Source organism: Rhopalosiphum maidis, chromosome 4 (genome assembly GCF_003676215.2).
Source record: "Rhopalosiphum maidis isolate BTI-1 chromosome 4, ASM367621v3, whole genome shotgun sequence".
NCBI classification, from domain to species: Eukaryota; Metazoa; Arthropoda; class Insecta; order Hemiptera; family Aphididae; genus Rhopalosiphum; species Rhopalosiphum maidis.
In genome coordinates this window covers 12,076,253-12,098,721 of record NC_040880.1, presented here as the reverse complement: position 1 = coordinate 12,098,721, position 22,469 = coordinate 12,076,253, and the positions used below count along the sequence as shown (strand labels likewise).

The following is a 22,469-nucleotide window of genomic DNA, read 5'->3' as shown; positions in this document are numbered from 1 at the left end:
AATCCTATTCCATTTCTTCATCAAATTAATTTAAACTCAACCATTATCTGTCTAATGTGCATTGCCATAACTATCTTCTTACTCTCTCTTTAATAAACAAATTTAACATTATATTTTCTATCTTATATAATGGCTGGGGGACCATGTATACAATTTACATATGTATTGTTTATTATTGATGACTAATTTTATGGGTTGTCCATATGTTGCTTATATTAAATATATATATTAGTAACCATAGTAACTATGGATAAATAATATACAAATAGATTTATACTTGATTTATAAACAATTTTATTAAGTAGGTAATTAATAAATTATATAGATCTGATAATAAATAGAAACTTTTTTCATATTTAAAATTTACTTAGATACTTGTAAAATGAATACAATACAAAAGATTTAAACAATAATACTTGGTTATAATTTAATTAATTTAAGTAAATTATTATCCTAGAAATCAAACTATCATTGGTGATTTTCTTCGTTTCCTTAAATTTCCAAATACTTTACTTGAATTCATAAAAATCATTTTAAAGTCAAAATGATTGGTTTTTCCCAAAACATTTAAATAAATTCCTAACACAATTAGTAATCCAGCCCAAACATATCTGGAAAAAAAAATAATAAAAATAAAATTAATTATACAATAAAAAGTTATTATATTATTCAAAATATAAAAAATTCTTACTGAAATGTAAATGGCTTTGAAAACAATAAAAATGATATCACTATTGTTACAGCTTTTCGACACGTAGTCACAGTTACAGCAACTAAAGCACCACAAGTTCTAATCAAAGCAAGTACAGCTTGAACTCCAAAAAATCCAGAAAGTGAAAACAAAAATATGTATAGGTAAGTCACTGGATTCTACTAATAGAAAAAATGTAAAACAATAATATATATAATTTTAAATTAGTTTCTATATTTCAACCTGAATGCAGAATTCTGTCCCATCTCTTAGTTGTCCGCTTACTAACAATACAAATAACAAATATAAAAATCCTACAAAGTAGGAATATAAAACAATTTCTGCATTAGATGCATTATGTTTTTTCATCATTTTTTCTTGAAAATTACCTATAAGCGCATCACAAAATAATGCAGAACTTATCAAAATTATACCTAAAATATAAGAAATATAATTTGTTAATTAAAATCTTAATACAAAATATTATTATGAAATAAGAATACAATTCACCTATAAGATTGAAATCTGGAGAAACTTTATTATCAGCTAAGGTAAATAATATTAATCCTGCACACATACATGATGCTGCTACAATATCAATAACTTTATACACTTTTTGCTGTACTAATATTCCACCAACCATGACTGGTATCAGTTTGCAACATTTAAATATAACTTGTGTAGGGTAATTCAAGTAACCAAGTGAAGCATTTGAAAACCCCATTGAACCTAATAATATCAGTCCCAATAAAAGATATAAGACTAATGGTATCCTGGAACAATCATAAAATAAAAGATAATTAAAAAGTTGTAATTTATTAAATACATTTTACTATTACTAGATATATTTTTTGTTATTTTCTATTTTTTATTATCTCTATATTCTGTATTCTATGATATCTTAATAAATCTTATAAACTGCCTTTTTAACTCATACAGTTCATATTGAAAAACAGAAATCATGATAGAAAAAAAAACAGTGTTCTGAAAACTATAAAATTTAAAAAAATATCATAATACTACTCTTTTTGTTAGTTCATAAGATTATGATGTTTTTTTATATTATAAAAAAATATATATATATTTTTTAAATTATAATGTCAGCAGAGTGACATGATAAACTGGACCGGTTATAATAGTGTATAATAATCAATAAATTAAAGTAAGACATTTATTTTCTAACAAAAATGCAGTATAAATTTTCAAACCATTAACATTTTTCATTCAATTTTAAGAAAAATTATCCTATAAATATTAGGTTTGTGGAAAAAGAAAGTTATAAGCATTTTTTATGTTTGGTTTATTAATTTAAACTTGGATTTAGATTTAGATATTTAAATTTCATACATTTTTTATCTAATTACCTTCGTTGTGTACGATTGAATTGACTTTCTATTAATCCAAATATTGAATAGTTAAAAAATTGTACCAAAGTTAGGTACCATCCAAATGGCTTAAAACCTTTAATTGCAAATATTGCTTCCTAAAAATAAAATATTTAAATAAATAACCATTTATTAAATAAAATTATAAAATACAATTTACTTGTAAGTATCCATAAGGTATAAAAAAAATGAACACAACTAATGAACATATTAAAAATTGCCATAGTTCAGAAAAATGACTGATATCAACCCATAGAAGTTTTCTTGATGATTCTTCCTTTTTACTAGGTAATAATTCTGAATTTCCAGAATCATTAATGTAAATTTTAGTTTCCATTCAATTACACAAAGTTGGGCTTTTATATCTGGGAAAAGAAAATTATTAATTTTAAATCTTTTACTGTGAAAATTTTTTAAGTATAGTAACAAATAATTACTCTAATAAATAATATAAACAACAATTGATAGATAGGCACTAGGCAGTATAATAAAAAGTACTTAATCAGATATCATATTAAATAAAAACAAAACGTTTAATTTCTTGTACAAGTATTTTAAATGACATAAGTATTTACAATTATATACAAATGAAAATATGAATAAAACAATCAAAATAAATACAAGTCACGATATAATATGTTTAATTTAATAAATGTATTAATAATTATTAATGAATATCTGAAATTAAATTAGTTTAAGTTAGTTAATAGTTAACTCAGTTATCTGCCATAGTGGCATAATGCTGTCTGGGTCTGGCGAAATTCGTTTGATAAATGATATCAGAAAACAGAAATCAGAATCATTCAATCATCATTTTTTTAATTCTATATTTCAAGCACAGTTAAAAGATGTTTCTCAAGTTTCAAGCATCAAGCCGTCAATGCAACATGCCAACATCGGACATCTAATAGTGATATCATACAAATACAAATAAATTCTCTGATAGCAGAACTATAAATGATATTAAACCGGTAATACCACAACAACAGTGTGACAAATTTGTCATATAAGGTAATATAATATAATAATGTGTTGTTTATACTTTAATAGTTATCGAATACTGATACTAACCGTCTGTCTGATTAGTGATTACCGAATTTCTAATTTCAATTTTATTTTGTGTTAATTAGTAATTACAATATTATGGCTTATTAATGTTGTTTAGCTATTAATACAGTATTTCTATTAATACATAGTGTTTACTAATTTACAATTTTAAAATTTGTTGTAGTAATACTTAATACTCAGTACACTGATATTTTAATGTGAATATAATTTTTCTTTAAGTTTTGTATATTAAATAATATCTTAATGTTGAACAACAAACTATATTATTGTATAGTTTTTTAATACATTTTTATAGTAAGTTCCTATATCTTTTAGTTCCAAATAATATTCTTATTAATTATTATTTTGTGTTAAGGTGTGATAAATTGTATTATTACCATATAAAAAATTGTATCATTTTAAAACTTTTACCTAACTTGTTGGAAGCCATACAAAACACTATGTCTGTTAGTAAATTTCGTGAAGAATTAAAAGTAATTATATTTTTATCTGGAACTAATTTGATTAACTACTTAATGTGGTAATTTTTATATTTTAGAATATTCTTAAGGAACCAAACACTACAACAATTACTTCTATTAAAAAGATTGTACAAGAAAATAATTATTTCAGTCTAAGGTAAATTAATCAGAGAATATTATGCATTTATGTATAATAAATTTATTAATGATAATTAAAATCATTAGCATTATATGTAAAATAATATTTTTTTCAAATGTTACTACATACCAAAGGATTTACAATACAACAATTTTTTCATTGTTTAATTAGTGATGCAGATAGACGTTCAATTTTAGATCAAGTGTTGAGATGTTATGTTTTAGACATAGTATTATCAAAGCCATCAAGTTTATATGATGTTTGTAATATGTGGACATCATTTACAATTGAACTTGTAAGGAATGAAATGTGTACTGCTATTATGCCAGTAGTTATATTGTCAGATATGTTTGATGTGACCACAATGGATGTTTGTGAAAAAATGTTTGATCATGTTGAATCTAATGTAAACGTACTTAAGGAACCCCAATTTTTTATGGCATGCAAGAACAATTTATTACGAATGTGCAATGGTAATATTTTATTTTTCTTATTTTGTTTAATATGTAATTAACAATTCAGAAGTACCTATGAAAAAAATACTTATTTTCAGCAGAAGTGAATTTATTAATTATTATTAAGGAGACAAAATTGATTAAGTGAAAATACGTATTTACTATAACATAAAAATATAAACTGTACAGGTAATAGTTATGAGGAAAGGTCTAAAAAATTAAAATATTCTTAATCAAAAAATTAGACATTTTTAAAGCATTATTGGCATGCATTAATTAAATTATGATTATAATTATACAAATTTAATATAAAATTAGTCTCAGATAAAATATTGACTAATAGTATAAAATAAATTAGATAAATAATCGAGTATTTAAATATTTGAATAAAGCTACATTTAATTTTTAAATTTTTTTAAATGTCTAAAATGCTAAGAAATGCTAAATATGTGAATAGTAATTACTAATATTATTCTACAGAATTTAAAATATGCAATAGATATTTAAATATTATGTAAGACTAAAGAAAGTATCAAGTAATCATTAATTTAACTATAATATATTTAAGATTGAATGTATCTTTCTTTTTTTCTTTGCCCTTTATAAATTTAACAACTACTGAACTGTTTTCAATAAAAGAAGTTCCATCAATAGATTTGTTGAGACTTGGGAAGGGTTTGTTGCTTAATTTCTAACCTTGTTTTAATTTATTGTATTTTATTTTATATTTAAAAGTTGATATTTGTGTAATGATTAATTATTTAAAAAATGACATAATATTATATTTGTATATATTTTTAAACCTATGTGTGTTTGGATACAATCAAGACACTTATTTTTGGGTAATACACTGGTTTATTACTATATAGGAAGGATGGCCAACTAAAAGAGACTTGTGAGTCGACCAATATATTAATATTTATGGAAGAGTCAAAATGAAAAAAAAGTCATAATAATACATACACACACATATATATATATAATTATAGTAAACACAATATTTATTTTTTCTTAAACATTTTCTATAAATTGTAATTTAATAAAATATAATACTTCTTCAAATACATAAATTTATATTGAAAAAATTTTTTTTTGTAAAAATGTTTTGTATCTTACAATAAGATGTAATCTGCATAAGTCTATGAATTGAGCCGCAGTTTGGCCACCCCTGTTATATAGTATTTAATTTAAAACTAGTTAGCATTATTATTATATATTATATTTTACATTACAATGGAAAATACAATCCACTTATACTAATTTTAATATTGCTATTTTATTTTAGATCTTTTACGACGTTTATCTAGATCACGGAATACAGTCTTTTGTGGGCGTATTTTATTATTTTTAGCCAAGTTTTTTCCTTTTTCTGAACGTTCAGGTTAAGCAATTTTTCATATTTAAACTTATTATAATAATTAATTTATTTTTATTATATTTTAGGTCTAAACATTGTAAGTGAATTTAATTTAGAGAATGTAACTGAATATCTAAATGAAAATCATTTTGATCAAACTGAAGATATGCCAGAAGATTCAATTCCTGAAGATGAAGCTAAATCAGATATTATAATTGAAAAGTATGAATTTTAGCTGTAATCTAATTAAAATCTGTAGTAATATTTAGGTATTTTATAATTATTATCTTTTGAGTTAAATAAAATATTGTGGCCCAATTGTACCTGTAGAGTGCAAATAATTGAAGTTATGTTCATGTATATATTTATAAATTTAAATCAATTTAAACCTTAGTTATTAGTTTTAATAAGTATATTTTGTTTAGTTAAATATTATGATCTTATAATTTTTACAGAGTGAATGTTGATAAAAATCTTTATTTAAAATTTTGGTCATTGCAAGATTACTTTAGGAATCCTAATCAATGTTACATAGCTGAACATTGGAAATTGTTTATCTCTGTAAGTTACTATTTGAATAATATAATCATTCAATCAATGGTTAGGTAAATATAAATAATTACATTATTTTTGATTTAGCATACAGATTTCATTTTTTCAACTTTTCAAAGTCATAAGTTGGAACATGTTAATAGAATGGATAATGAAAGCGCTGAACAAAATATGCATTACTTTCCAAAATATTTGACAAATCAAAAATTATTAGAATTGCAATTAAGTGATGTAAATTTTAGGCGTTATATTCTTATACAATTCTTATTGCTTTTCCAGTATTTGGATGCTCCTGTTAAATTTAAACCGTTAGTATGAAAATTATTATAATTTAAGTAAATATTAGCAAGAATTTTTTTTTTATACCTTACAAATTATTTTGGATTTTAGTGATGATTTCAAGATTAAACCAGAACAACAAGAATGGATTAAAAATTCTACTACCACTATTTATGAACTAATTAATAACACACCACCTGATGGCGTTAAATTTTCTGAAGTAGTAAAAAATATATTACAGGTAAATCATTGTTTTATATTTTATATTTCAACTTGCATCATCTCATAAAATATATTTGATATTTTTTACTAGAGAGAAGAACAATGGAATAAATGGAAAAATGATGGTTGTCCAGAAGTAACAAAAAGATTACCTACAAGTGATCAAAGTGATATGCCCGCACCTAAACGAAGACTTCGAAGAAATTTAGGGGATGTTATTAAAAATATGACTGCTAATAACAAAGTTTTTCTTGGAGAGTAAGTCATTGTTACATACATTTTTTTTTAAATTCTATAACATTATTTTATTTAATGTTTAGTCCCGAATTAACCAAACTATGGAATTTAAAGCCTGATAATTTAGAAGCTTGTAAAGGACCTGAACGAGATTTTTTACCATCATTTGATTCATTTTTCCAGGAAGCATTTGAGCAATTGAATCCTGAATTGTGTATTGAAAATCAATACAAGTAATTTAACAATTTATTAATTATAGTGTTTTTCAATATTTATATTAACTTTAATTACATTAAACATATTTTAAGTAATAATCTTTTTCTTATATTATGTTTTTGTTTTGTATTAAATATAATATTATATAATTTAAAATATAATAATTATTAAATGTATTCATTTTCAGAAAAGTAAATGATGGCAACTTTGGATGGCGTGCACTAAGACTATTAGCTCGTAAAAGTCCACATTTTTTTACTCAGAGCAATAATCCTATTCATAAATTATCTGAATATTTAGAAAATATGATTAAAAAAACAATGAGTAAAGAAAAAATAGTAAGTATAATTTTTATTTTAGATTTATTTGTGTAATATATAATTAATATTTTAATTAATAACCAAATAGTAGTCTGAATAATATAATTCAGTTGGTAACTATATTATTACCTCTAATTCCCAAGCAAGCCTATTAATTATTTTCAGCAACGCCCTGTTATCAAGTGATTCACCTTAATTTTTAAAATCTAATTTTCTGTTGTCTCAAAACTATTGTCTCACTATTTTCTTTCTATTACTGGCAATGAGCATGCTGATGCATTTGCTAGCTCTATTAACAATATCTTTCCCTCGGGTCCCTTATTGTATCTGTATTTGAATTTAATCCCTATACTTTTTCAATCCACCTATAAATTGAGGATGTTAGAATGGGTAAACCTTTCAGAATCCTTTGCCTATAGATATAAAATAATATTCAAAACCATCCTTGCTCAACTGTGTTTTTCCTACTCAATAATTAGTTGTATTGTCATAGTCATATTCTCCTATTGACATAGGTCATAACCTACTCTTTCCCACTCCTGAAAATTGGGGCTCAATAACTTACCATACTGTACCATACCTAACTGGACATAATATGACCTTCAACATCTACTGATTAGTTGTCACTCTATTAGATAGATTTTATTTAAATTATCTTTGTTAACTAAATTTTTTCTTCAATATAAATTACTTAACTGCAATTTAATATCATAAAATATACTTAGTAATATATACTAACAATGGTCTTGCTCGAAATTGTTCTTCATATACAATGAATTTAAATATAATACATTCGTCGTAGTGACTTACTCAATAATAAAATACACTCTGCATCTATTGTACATCAAAGTGATTACCTACTCCCACTCCTTTTTTTGAAAGTAATAGTAATAATTTATATATAAACGTATAATTTTTTTAGTCTGTCAACCAAGATTCAGATAAACATGTATCACCAAATAAAGAATTTAAAAAAGAATCTGTAATTGAATCAGAAGAAGTTGATATATCTGAAGGTATTCAAGATGAGAATGAAAATGAAAATAATGTAGAAGTGGAAGACAAAAATAAGATTTCTAAACAGATTATTGATCAAGTTGCTGCTAAAATAGGAGAAAAATGGAATATACTAGCTGAAAAACTGGGATACCAACCAGATGAGGTAAAATCATGAACATGTTTAATTATGTGTAATGGCTTCCTAAAATCTATTGAGACTAGGTTTATTATTAATTATTAATAATTTTGAAGTTAGAAAAAAATATACTTTGGTTGAAATAATATACATGAGTGTTGAGTCTCGGAAGTTCTTAGGTTAAGTATTCTATGTATTATAAAACTCAATGCACATGTATGTATATATTTTATTATGAGTATTGTTAGAAATTAAAATACTTTGTTTAAAATTAGTGTAAATCTGTGGTAATTAAATGTTCTTTCTTTTGTATTTATAACTATTATAATTATTTTCCCTTACAATAAGTGTTTTATTTTATCAAAATTAATACACTTTATTATAATCTAATACTAAAATATTTTTAATAATTAATAATTTTGTTTTAGATTGAGTTTGTGAAAACGATAAAAACTACACCTTTAGATCAAGCCACATATTTACTGGAAGTGTGGGTTGAAGATGCAGAAAATCCCAAACCTGAAAATCTTATTTATATTTTAGAAGAAATTCAATTAACCGAAGCAGCAAATATCCTTAAGTCTTAACAAACAATTTAAATATTGTAATATTATGTACTGAAATTACTACATTTAATGTAATTTTGTATTAAAAATATATAAGAAACAATTAAATTATATTTATTTTTGATTTAATTAAACAAATATTTTACATCTATATTTCATATATATTCATGTATCAAAAATATTTTTTACAAAGTTTTAGAGATAACTAAGATACCAGATATATGTATTCAAATTTGCATTCAATCATTCATCATGTCATGAAATATTTTTCTAACAATACTGATAGTGGCTTTACTGGAAGTTAGATCCCCTTAAACACACAAATTAAATTAAATACTAAAAAGAATATGATACTATAGACATTTTTCATATTTTATATACAATTATTTTTAACATAAATATATTTTTAATTTTAAAAAAAGTTCAGTTTTTTTTTATACAATAATAATGGCTCTGTCTTAATGGTTCCAGTTGCCCCAGCTTAAATATACCACTTAACATTCACTTAAGTCATTTATATAAAATAAAATGTTCACAAAAATAATATATTTAAGAAACTTGAACATCTTTTAAGTTATTCAAATTAAATTCCTTTATTAAAATGTACTTTAAATATTATTGATTATTGTATCAACATAATACCAACAAACAATTTAACCCTATTTCTAAATGTTAAGTACATATTTATTCAAATAAAATTGTGTTTATATCAATTAATGTAAAGGTCACACAATAATGAGAAAAAAACAGGGTTGACAAATACACCTCTAAAATATATAAAATAGTTACAAATTCCACATAAGTCATAATCGAAATTGTTTAGTCATGATATTGATATATAGTACATTGTACAGTACCACCTATGGTCTATGAATTATAATTTGAAAAGTTTTTTTATTTATTAAATTATTTCGTACATTTTTTTGAAAATATACAATAGAAGAGAAACAGAAAAATTAAGAACAACAAACAACAGTTCTACAATAGAATTTATGTTATATAATTTATATAGGTAATTATATCTCGGAGTAAGTAACTATGTATGTGGCATGTCGCATGTACCTTTGTAAATAAACGGTTACGATAATTCTCCAGAGTGAATCACGATTAAAGATATATCTTAAATTGTGGAGTGTCTAGTGTTTACACAGCACCTATCATGACTTAACAGTCAAACAGTTATTATAATTAATCTTGGTATCAATTTTGAATAGAATGGGTATATTCTATAACCAATGTTATTACCCTTAGTTTAAATATTTGGGGACCCGATTAGTAGGGTACCTAATAATTTAATTTTTGGATTAAGCTGGTCTGTTACGTAATCACATTGAGTCTGAGTGAGTAAATAAGGGAGGTGTGTAAGACTAATAATCACTAAGACAGCTCAACAACTGGTAGAGAACTAGAGAGACAAATTACCACATACTATAATATTATATATAGAAATATTTGGAAATTATTGAAGAACTATAAATTTTAATTTTTGTCGTAAACAAGGTATATATACAGAGTGCCCCCTTGTACTGTGATATTATATATCCATCTTGGTCGTAAGTTTTAGTGTTGGGTTAGCAGAGCTATCTAGTGTTTTATTTAAAGTTTTGGTTACCCGAAATGTAAACAAAGTGTGATTATAGTTATGAGATAACGTAAATTCCGCGTCTGGATTTCCTTTTTACTTTTTAGTACCAAAATAATGCTAAAACTGAGTAAAACTATTATTATGTGTTAAGGACTTTAGATATAAAGTATTTGATTGTAACTATTAACTTATTATAGTTTATAGTTTATCGGGAAAATAATTTATATTAATGTTTAGTATAAATACATAGTTTATTATTTTATTTATGTGAATTAAAAAATGTACATACTTATATGCTACACTAGATGATTATTTAAAATTTATTGCTCGTCATAAAGTTATATACAACTTTATTTTTGTCATGTAAGAATAATGATTAAGTTAGTGAGTGGATATTGGCTATCAAAGTACATGGAATTAAATTTCATAAATACTTAATATTACAAAACACTTAAAAGTGAGTAAATTATATTTTATAAGTAGATATTAATTTGCATTAATGCACCTGTGATTTATATTTAAAAATTATTTTTATTTTTAAATATTTTTTAAAAATAGGTATGGAGTTCACAAGACCAGTAATAAATGCATATGAATCTCCAGACATGATAAGTAATTGAGTGTCCTATTTAATAGATTAATTAAAGTTTTATTTTATTTGCCACTTTTTATTTTAGAATAAATATTTATTTTGTAACTTTTTCTTTTGTACTCGTATATTTTTGTATTTTAAAATAAAGAAGGTAAAGCTGGAAAGTGAGGGATATTTTATAAACAAGCTTATTAAGACCTACCAATAATTGAAGTGCTAATAGTTTATAGATATTAAGAAAATTTCTTTTATAAATTTGAGAAATGAATACAGATTTATTGATTAAATTGCTTAGTATTTTCTTGCACTTATTAATTATTGTTATACTCTAAAATATTAGAGTATAATTATTGTGACACTGTAAATATTGAGGTTTTAAAAAATAATCTTAAAAATTGAAAAATTATAATATCTGTGGACTACTTGCACATACACATGAAATAATACTCGTAAGAGATGCTAACAAAAATCCAATAGTTAAATTGTAACGCTGACTAAATTATAGTGTATTTCAAGCTAGATGATGCCAATTGGTATCATTCAGCATATGTGAATGATGTTAATTGATGTCATTACAAATGATTCTTCCTTGAATAATTGTTTGTAGAATGTCTACTTTCAAATGTTTTACCTTACATAGTCTATTTTTAAATAGTAATTAATACTAGAAAAGTATAAACTTATCTATATACTCAAAATTATTTTATAAAAATTAATAATTATTTTTAATTTAGTGTATGGCAATTATGCAGACGAAGAATACTCAGAAGTAATTGATACTAGTTTGTATTCAGATCAATTAGATGTACCAAGGTCTGAATATGAAGAAACTCAAACAATATTGACAGATAATTGCAGTCAATATGGAATTACAGCTACATGTTTTGATACATATGAAAATTTACTTTGGGTTGGAAATCAGCTGGTAAGTGAATGCCTTAAATAGTTAATTTTAGATTTACCCAACAAGATACTAATATTAAAAATTCATATTATGCAGGGTTATGTTTCTTCGTATTATAGTGCAGATATGCAAAAGTATACAATGTTTCGAGTTCATTCAGACGAAGAGATTCGTTCACTATTAACTACTGATTCTACGTTGTTAGTTCTTACACCCACTACACTGCGATGCCAAATGCGAAGAGGCTTACCAATTTTTACTCACAGGTAATAAGATGGTAAATTAAAACTAAGATTTATTTTATGAGATATCTTATAAAGTTAAACAAACACCAGAATAATTTAATTAATAACTATTTAAGAGTAATTATATTTGAAAGTAATTTATTATAAATTACTTATATAATTACAAATATAATGCTTATTTTTGTTCATGAAATTATGATGCCATATTATTTTAAATTTATAAAATGTATAGACAATGAATTGAAAGGTACTTTTTAAAACATAGATTCTATTTTTTTAATTGTTTTCAAAATTATTATCCTCTTTATTATATTATATCTTTTAAAATAAATATAAAATTATTATTTGCTTTTTATTTGTAACATAATAATTAATAAGTTATGAATGAAGTTGAGTATCAAATAATTACAAAGTATAAATCTATATTTATAAAAAATTATATTATTTCAGTACAGAATATTTAAATGAAATGCAGTGTATAATTCAGTTAGGACGTTCTCAAGACACTATATTAATGGGTGGTCATCAAGAAAAATTAATCGAGTTTAACTTGAATTTGGGTAAAGAAACAAGCATTATAAATGCCGGAGAAAATGGCTGTGCTATATTAAGGCAGAATGCTAATAGAACTGTATGTTGTGGAGATCCTACTGGAGTAATAAAGCTTCGAGATCCAAGAAATATTTCAAAAATTATTTATACTGTAGAGGCACATACGGGCAGTTTATCCGATTTTGATGTTCATGATAATTTGTTGGTTAGCTGTGGGTTTAACAATACGTAAGAGAAAGAAAATATTTCTATTAATTTTGATAATACCTGCTAATTATAATTATAATATTATATTAGACATGGATCCATGGAATTAGATCAATTTTTAGCTGTACATGATTTAAGAATGATGAGATCTGTTTCATCTATTCCAATGATTATTGAACCATTTTTATTGAGATTCATGACTTCATATTCATCACGCATTGCAGTTGTATCTACGATAGGACAATGCCAACTTGTTGATACTGTTGCTTTGTCAGAGCAAGATATGAATCTCTACCAGGTATATTAAAGCTTAAGTTTGAATTATAATATTGTTTATATTGTAAATATTAATAATGTTTAATTTAAAATTAGATGAGGGGCGCTGAAGAAGGAGCAATGGCCCTTTCTATGGATGTATCTCCTTCAAGTCAAGCAATTATAATTGGGGATAATGTGAGCACATTACATTTATTTACCACATCATCTACTCAGTTCAATACTTTAGCAAGAGATACAATATTTGCACAACCTATGGAACCGCTTCCTTGTGGTCCTATCAATGTCACAGATGAGTTAGCTGATTATTCTAATATTCCATTACCTCATTGTGATGGACCTTTAGCATCAGAATTACCTGAGAAATTCCTTACTAAAATTTACAGGTAAATTTTAAAATTATAATATTATTACAACTTTATAAACTTTAATACATATGAATAATACTATTATATTAATACAATTACATTATGACAAATCATATACTTGATTTAAAGAAAAGGACTGAAAACTGAGAATTCGGGGAATAGCATTATTGAATACTGAAAACTTATATTATCTTAAATATTTCTAAAAAGATAACAAATATACAAATATGATTGTAGGAAATTACCAAAGTAAATTCAGGAAAAATAAATCAACCATTGATCACATATTTGTCATAAGACAATTTTTTTTTATTAGGATAAAGGGATACATATTAATTCTGATTAAAATTAATATGGCCCTAGAAAGTGTAGTAAAAAAAACCCTACAAACTAAAATATTTAACTTTAAAAGACCTATGCTAATGAAAAGTCATATTCAGAAAATCAGTGAAGACAATTCAGGAAGCTATAGCAGAACTAATAAATCCTGGAAAATATATTAGCTTAGTAGTCAACAAGGACAAAAATGTATGATAATAAAAAGAAGAATAAAAGATCATACTAACTTCTAAAATTATAAACAATTATTCAAGTTTAAAATTGTACTTTAGAATCACTCAAAATAGCCAAAATAATATGCATGAAATTAAATGCTGCTTACCATTGTTTCTAACTACTGGTAAACTTATTAAAATCAAAGTTACTGTCAGAGAAATTAAAAAGCCATATTCCATAAGTTATTTAAGACTCATGTTGATTTATGTATCTGCCATGACATAAAACAACAAGAGGCTATTGAAAAAGAAACCAAGATTACTAGAGAGAAAAGGACTTAGGAAAGTATAATATCTAATTTTAAATAATGTCAACCAAAAACTATAAATCATCAATTGGAACAACTCTTAATTATACAAGGCATTTAAAAAAGAATATATATTACAGTTCATCAAAGACTAGACATTTATATCAGGTTAATAGAAGTCATGAAAGTAGCAATGACGGGCTTAATAAAAAGAAAATAATGAAAATGGAAAGACAGTATTGTGATATGGCTAAAAACTTCAAGTGAAGTAGGAAACAGCATAAAGAACTGATGGAAGAAAGCAGTTTTGGCAGTGAAAAGCTTAAATAGCCTGTAAAAAAATTATGGAAAGCCCTCGTAAATATACCAATTATAAAATAAATTAAATAAAACTTATTAATTGATAAATATTATTTTTATAAAAGTAAAATACTAAACTATCAAAGTTTTCTATGAAATAGTATAATTTACAAATTTATATATATGCATATATTATAAACATTTTGCTCTTATTCATTAACCATTAGTAATGTTAATAATAATAAAAAAAATTCTTATATTAATGTTGGTGCTTTTAGGAAAACACCATCAATAGATATGGATATTTTATCTACAATGAAAATGAAAGGAACTGTTGGATATGCTCCAAATTCAAATAATCGGAAACGAAATCAAGTAATTAGTCATGTTACACATAATTCTGTTATTGTGGATTAAAATTGTATTATTAATAATAATAACAATCAATAGCTTGTATACACATGTAATAAGTATATAAATTATAAATATATAATGAGATGTTTTAGATATTTTAGATATTTTAGATAAACTTAGATTCAGTGAGTTCAAACAATCATAATTGTATCTTTAATGCTTTATACATTTTACTATTAAGTTTTTTTAAGCTAATATAAACATACCGGTTATAGGTTGCATATTTCAACACTGTAACTGAATCCCAAAATAGTAATATTAATCACAATCAATCAAATGATGAAGAATGTGAATCCCCGACATTTGTTGCAATACCTAGAAGATACAGAAAAATTGATTTAAAATTTAAAAGTGAAGATTTTGACTATGAACAATATAATAAAACTGGATTCAGTGGTTTAGAATCAAATGTTCCAAACTCATATTGCAATCCAATGCTTCAGGTAATCTATTACTTACTATTGAAATATTAAAATTCATAATATTGTCTTTTTGGACATTTATATACATGTATTGTTATAACAGACTAATTTAAGTATAATTTTATGTTTATAAATGAAAACAAATTATATAATTTCTATGTTGTATAAAGATCATAAAATTCCAATTTTATAGCACAGTATTGTTAATCAAATTATTGCATGTTTAAAATTATACTTATATAAAATTTATTAAAATACAAATATTATGAATAATAGATCAATTTCCAGCTAGTATATGTACTATATACAATATACAAAGTATATTTTAATATTATCATATAGTATATTGATTTATATTTACTTTCAATTATTTTATTTATTACAATAATAATTATTAATTGAATAATAAGAGAAATATTGTATTACATTTTTGTATTGAAAGCTCATTTGAATATCTTAATATTTGATATGTTTGCTTTAGATTCCACTTAAAACTTTTTCCATTTGTTTATTATCTAAAAAGTATAGTATTATAGTTGATAAATTCACTATATACAACATTTTTACATTTTTGAATATTAAATGTTTAAATTTTTGTAATTGTTCAGCTATCATAGTTTAATACTAATAGTTAGGGCTCGGAAGTTGATGACCTTAAAAACATTAAAAAATAACCTAAAAAAAATATGCAAAAATGACAAAAAGTATCCTTAAAAATTAAATAAATAATTACATATATAGTAGACGTAGACGAGCATTAACCAGCGTTTTAATTTTCGGAATTTCGAAAATATTATGATAAAATAAAAAACATTAAGTACAATAATATTCACTACAACACAAAAACAATTACTGTAATCGATGAGATAAAATCGGATAGTTACTAAACTTAGTCCGTGGTAATTTCAAAGTTTTAAGTAATTTATCGGCATAATGACAATCAATAAGAAACAATAACAAGTCAACTAATGTGAAATCAGTAAAAATGACTAAAAATGTGGGAAAATGACCTAAAAATGTCAAAAAATAACTTAAAATAATTAACACCAAAATATGCAAAATAAAAATTAGTTGATCAGATTCACATGCTAATGAAACACATTTCTAGCCAGGAGAGCATTGTCTAAAAAGTTCCAAAAAAAAAAAATGTTTAAATTTGTTTAAAAATGTTGGTAGAATCTAAATAAGACAAAACAATGAATCCAAACTAGATTTCAAAGTCAATATTATATGATGATTTGATTGATAAAGTAACCCTTGGATTGAAACTAAGTAATTTAGTATAAAAAAATAATTTGTTTTAAATTTCTTCAATTATTATTTTAAATTGTTCTACCACAAGATGCAAATATCCTCTTTTGACTAGAAATTGATGGAGTACCAAAAAATAGAACTTATTTTATATTTTTTTAAGATAAATTAATGTTTAATAATTGTTTCATAGGTTTTATACTTTTTGGAGCCGTTGCGGAAAATTTTAATGTCACATATATGTCAAGAAGAATTTTGTTTAAGTTGTGAATTATCATTTTTATTTTATATGATGAATAAATCTAAAGGAGTACCATGTCATTCTGGAAACTTTTTAAGAGCTCTTCGTAATGCTCATGATGCCACAGCTTTAGGACTTATACTACCTGAACACAATAATGCTGAAATGAAAAATAAAATCAATATCAGCATTTTAATTCAAGTAAGTTTAACTAAATTATAAATTATAACTAGATATTTTCAATTATAAAAATATGTATAGTTTACTCGTGTGATAAATTTTAAATATTATTTAATAATAATTGTATTAAACTATTCAGAAACTGATTTACTAAAATAATTATTGTATGATTGAAATAAATATAAATATTTGTGTTATTCATAATATAGTTCTCAACTAAAAACCGAATTCTTTTATGTAATACTAAAAATAAATAATTAACATATTTTTATATAATTAACAAGTCACTAATTTAGTGATTTTATATACTAATCATTGGTATATTTTTCAAGTTAGACATTTAATTAAAACTTACAGAAACATGTATTTAACATGTATTTTTTCTTATATGGATTTTAAAGTATAAGTACAATAAATCGATGACTAAAACTACATTTGAAAATTACTGCAATAAAATATTGTTTTTTAATATTTGTACATTGTTACTAGAACTGGAATCGATTTATTTTACATCAAATTCATTTGGAACTTTTAAGATCAAAAAAAGATTTAACTGATGAACAAGGAAAATTTATTTTCAAAGATACAGATTTTCCAAGTATTGGAGGTCAACAAGTTCGAAAAAAAATTAAAAATAAAGAAGAAGATAATAATGAAACTGAAATAACTAAATTATTTGGCTGTAAACAACTTCATATTAATAAATGTTTAAAATGTAATCACGAGTTCAGCAAGCAATCTAATTTAATGGTCTGCAATTTGGTTTATCCAGAATCTAATGATGGTATAATTTCAAAACCAGTAAATAAACCTTTTTTAAAAGTATTTGTTTATTTTTATTGTAGAAAAATCTAAATCATTTTGTGATTTACTTCAACAAAGCATTTGTCCAAAACAAACTACTACAACTTGGTGTGAACGATGTGAAAGTTTTCAGCAGACATTACAGAATAGAACATTAAAATCATTACCTGCTATATTAACTGTAAATTGTGCTATTGAAAGCAAACAAGTGAGTTTTTAATTATTTTATAATTAATAAATAATTAGTAAATTTTTTTTATTCAATATTTCACAAATCTAAAGTGATTAGAATATAAATTATATAAAAGCATTAGTCGTTACAAACATTTAAAAGCTTCTCTGAGAAAGATAATCATTTTAATTTGATTTTATTATTATTATTTTTTTTTGGATAGATTTATTAATCTTTACCTAGTTAGTTAATTTAGTTGCTACACCTTATAAGTTTATCTAGATTATTGTAATTAATATATATATATAATCACAAATCTGTTGTAAATCAGAACAAAAGTGGAATATCAATACATTTTACTATCAGATTTTATCACAACATTAAGCGGTACACTTGGTTGATAATCTGTAGTCTATACTATTCCTACATAATAAAAATATCTGGTGTCCTACTAAACATATGTTTTGATGTGAAAATCAATGATACTTTGTATTAAAAAATAAACAATATCCTTATTAAACTTGTGTTGGATAAATATTTAATTACATTTATTAATAAAGTAATGATAAAAATTCTAAAAGCATGCATATTAATTATTATTAATTATTATATTTATAATGTTTAATAGAACAAAGATTTTTGGCAACAACAAATGGACATTTTAATAAAACAAGCTGTTACAAAATCTAGTGATCAAAAAACGGCACCAAGTACACCAACGTCATTCAATAAACCTTGTCGATACGGAAGCAATTGTACCAGACATAGTTGTAGATTTATGCATCCTGGACAAGTGCCCGCAGGTATCTATAATTGTATAGCGTTATATTTAATTGAATAATTCATTAGAAGCACATTGTGACAAAAGGAGGTAGAAAATAATTATCTACTCATCTTCTACCAACGGGTGCACATTTGTGAGCTAAATCCTAATTAAAATAATGAGCAATATAATTGTATTTACGTTACATATCTCTTGTGTTATTAAATGTATAATATTTGTAACATGACGAAGGAGGTTCTTTATTAATGGTATTTTAGAATTAATTTATAAAATTAACATACATGAAAATTTTTATTTAATAATAAAAGATTTTATTTCATTGCATGTAGCCGGATTTGAATCAGATGTATTTTTTTTAAATTATTGTATTTATAGTTTAATAAAAATAGTGACAAGTGAATTTATGAGGGACTGATGATTGCTAGATTGAAATACTTTTGATATGTTATTGTTATCCTCTTGGTATGTAAATTTAATTTTGAAATTTGAAATCATGAGAAATTTGTGATGAGCTTGGAAAATAAATTCTGCGGTGACCTAGTGACCATAATGTTTTGATTTATTTTTTGAAATTGCTTCCAGACCTGAATACATTAGTATAAAACCTATGTTTACAATATTCTTAATATGTAATTATGTTACCACTTAAGAAGGGAAATCTGAAACATTATCGGTAACAAAAGAAATAAATACAATGCTGATTTGGTTGCGGCTTAAAACTGAATTTTGAATTATGGCTTCGTTATAGTTTTATTTTATTTAGAAACACATTTTTCCAAAATTGAATATTTTTGAACACTAAATATCTTTTGAAATTAGCATATGTGGTTTCCTAAGTAGAGAGGGTATTTTGTTTAATCAACATATCAAAATTATTTTTTGCTTTAGTTTCAGAAACAAATAATTCCATGAGCTTGTCTCAGTTATATTATACACACTCATGGCTTCCATTGAGTATCAAGGCTGAACTTGAGCCAGATGGAGAATTAAAACTATCTAAATGTGATGAAGAAGTAGACTCTAAATCTTCCAATATATATGATTTACATGCTGTTGTATGCTATATACATGAAGATCGTAAAAATCTTGTATCTATAGTAAATGTGGGCAAAGCTGATCATGAACACATATCAGCCAGTAACCCATCTCCTCAATGGTATATATTTAATGATATTAGTGTATCCCCAGTCATTGGACAAGAAGCTGTTTGGTTTAGTTTGGATTGGAAAATTCCTTGTATATTATACTGGGTGTCAAGAAATAATGAAGTTACTACTGATATTGAAAGTAATGCTGGTGACCAAGTTATTACAGCTAAAGTGTTCACTGAAAGTGTTTATTTGAATTCTTCATCAAATAATAATGATGTTATCTTAGATGAAGAAATTCCTAAACCAGGTAAAACTGTTAGAAATATTTAAAAATGTAATATTTGATTTAATATTGATTAAATAATTATTTTAGGTGAACTAGTAGCTATTGATGCAGAATTTGTTACTCTTAATCAAGAAGAATCTGAATTAAGAAGTGATGGTCGATTGGCTACAATAAAACCTGTGCAAATGGCTGTGGCAAGAATATCATGTATTCGAGGGTAAATAACTTTAACTATCAACTTTAAAATAATATTTTATTTTCAACCTTTGGATGTTAACAGGGAAGGTCCAAATGAGGGCAAACCTTTTATAGATGATTATATTTCAACCCAAGAGCAAGTTGTTGATTACCTTACAAAATTTTCTGGTATCAATCCTGGCGATTTAGACATTAGTAAAAGTTCTAAAAATCTTACCACTCTTAAGTCCACATATATGAAATTGCGATATTTGGTCGATAATGGAGTAAAGTTTATTGGTCATGGTCTATACAATGATTTTAGGTAAAAAACTTTTTTTTGGGCAATTAATAACTTCATAAAGATGATTAAAGACTGTATAATTCAATTTAACTTTTTCTACATAATATATTAACAATTATGCTTATATTAATATTTGTAGAATGATCAACTTGATGGTACCACCTGAACAAGTAATTGATACAGTAACCTTATTTCGACTTCCACATCAACGGAATGTATCATTGCGGTTTTTGGCTTGGCACTTTTTAGGCAATAAAATTCAATCTCTTACTCATGACTCTGTAGAAGATGCTCGAGCTGCATTACAGTTATATCAATGTTACAAAACACTCGAAGCAGATGGAACATTGCAAGCAAAACTTGAAGAACTTTACAAATGTGGAAAAGAGATGCTGTGGGTTGTACCTGGTGAATAGAACAAATGTGTGATACTTCAATAATATTATATTGTTTTGATTAAATAATTTTTATAAAAATAAATATATATAAATTTAATATACATATGAGCATTTAAGTTTTTATAGTTTATGGGTTATTTATAAAATCAAACAGGAATATTGTATTATTGGCTTTGAAATTTATGATTTTTTAGTTCTTAATCTTTACTAAGAATTGATTGATTTTTCAATATTAAAATATGAAATGAAGAAAAGAGTGTCACAAGGCTAGCAAATTTTTTCGATAGACCTTATTTAATGGTTTATATTATATTATATATTCTTTCAATTTTATTATTATAAAACGATAAAATATTATTTAGTAATTTACCGTGGCGGATTAACATTCTTGGCACGCTCAATGTTTACTAACCCCTTCCCCCTTTTTTTGAGAATAAAAATAAAATAAAATAATAAATTTATAGCCTTAGACTCGAGTCTCTCGAGCTTAGTGGTTAATTTGATGCTGATAGTTTGATACAATATTATTAATAAATCTAGAAAATTCAACACATCATACATTATACACATCAAAAGTATTTGAATAAGAATATAAGATATTAAAAATTAAGATTGAAAACAATGAAAACTATTAAGTAGGTAAGCTGTTTTCTTTATACTGTATAGTTTACTTGGTATAATGGTACTGCACACTGCATAGAAAAAATTCAGTCATTATATGAATACCCAGTTTGGTTAGAGTATGATTAATATTTGATATTTCTTTGACATGATCAGAAGTTATAATTAATAATTTCATAAATTACAATAGTTCTATTAAAACAGTGATACAAAATAAAAAATTGATTATTTTAGTTGAAACAAATAGGTAACCTTATTGTGCGTGGGGAATCGTAAGTTTCTACACAAGAGTAACAGGTAAAGAATTACATATGTTAATTCTTACATGTGATGTGCAGTGCTCGAATTGGGGGGACGCAGGTGGACGAAGCTTCCTATCAACATTTTATTTATTTTAACATACCCCTTTT

At 24.4% G+C, this 22,469-nt stretch overlaps 3 protein-coding genes across 6 annotated transcripts; 2 read left to right on the top strand and 1 right to left on the bottom strand.

Moving 5' to 3' along the window:
- Nucleotides 1–395: 395 nt before the first annotated feature.
- LOC113548499 (adenosine 3'-phospho 5'-phosphosulfate transporter 2) lies at nt 396–2,674 on the bottom strand. The gene is made up of 7 exons (XM_026949405.1): nt 2,514–2,674; nt 2,237–2,441; nt 2,056–2,174; nt 1,202–1,464; nt 935–1,125; nt 692–870; nt 396–611 (listed from the first exon to the last, which is right to left on the bottom strand). Exons 2-7 carry the CDS (start codon nt 2,411–2,413, stop codon nt 461–463), a joined length of 1,080 nt encoding a protein of 359 aa, XP_026805206.1. The 5' UTR covers nt 2,414–2,441; nt 2,514–2,674; the 3' UTR covers nt 396–460.
- Nucleotides 741–9,196, top strand: LOC113548498 (THO complex subunit 1). 3 transcript variants are annotated; one of them, XM_026949402.1, is made up of 15 exons: nt 741–855; nt 2,918–3,087; nt 3,500–3,617; nt 3,683–3,762; nt 3,916–4,217; nt 5,485–5,580; nt 5,643–5,778; nt 6,012–6,117; nt 6,196–6,416; nt 6,499–6,628; nt 6,701–6,867; nt 6,930–7,079; nt 7,250–7,400; nt 8,305–8,544; nt 8,946–9,104. In XM_026949402.1, exons 3-15 carry the CDS (start codon nt 3,585–3,587, stop codon nt 9,102–9,104), a joined length of 1,971 nt encoding a protein of 656 aa, XP_026805203.1. In that variant the 5' UTR covers nt 741–855; nt 2,918–3,087; nt 3,500–3,584. The 3 variants fall into 3 exon arrangements, with proteins under 3 accessions (XP_026805203.1, XP_026805204.1, XP_026805205.1); XM_026949403.1 differs by lacking the exon at nt 741–855 and having other exon boundaries at nt 2,800–3,087; XM_026949404.1 differs by lacking the exons at nt 741–855; nt 2,918–3,087 and adding an exon at nt 3,174–3,438 and having other exon boundaries at nt 8,946–9,196.
- Nucleotides 9,197–10,915: 1,719 nt separating this feature from the next.
- On the top strand, nt 10,916–21,543 carry LOC113548304 (PAN2-PAN3 deadenylation complex catalytic subunit PAN2). 2 transcript variants are annotated; one of them, XM_026949109.1, is made up of 17 exons: nt 10,916–11,125; nt 11,227–11,280; nt 11,995–12,185; nt 12,261–12,430; nt 12,860–13,189; nt 13,259–13,466; nt 13,541–13,830; nt 15,193–15,289; nt 15,544–15,771; nt 17,195–17,443; nt 17,912–18,206; nt 18,268–18,434; nt 19,027–19,201; nt 20,071–20,580; nt 20,647–20,776; nt 20,840–21,061; nt 21,180–21,456. In XM_026949109.1, exons 2-17 carry the CDS (start codon nt 11,229–11,231, stop codon nt 21,454–21,456), a joined length of 3,591 nt encoding a protein of 1,196 aa, XP_026804910.1. In that variant the 5' UTR covers nt 10,916–11,125; nt 11,227–11,228. The 2 variants fall into 2 exon arrangements, with proteins under 2 accessions (XP_026804910.1, XP_026804911.1); XM_026949110.2 differs by lacking the exon at nt 10,916–11,125 and having other exon boundaries at nt 11,229–11,280; nt 21,180–21,543.
- The last annotated feature ends 926 nt before the right edge of the window (nt 21,544–22,469 follow it).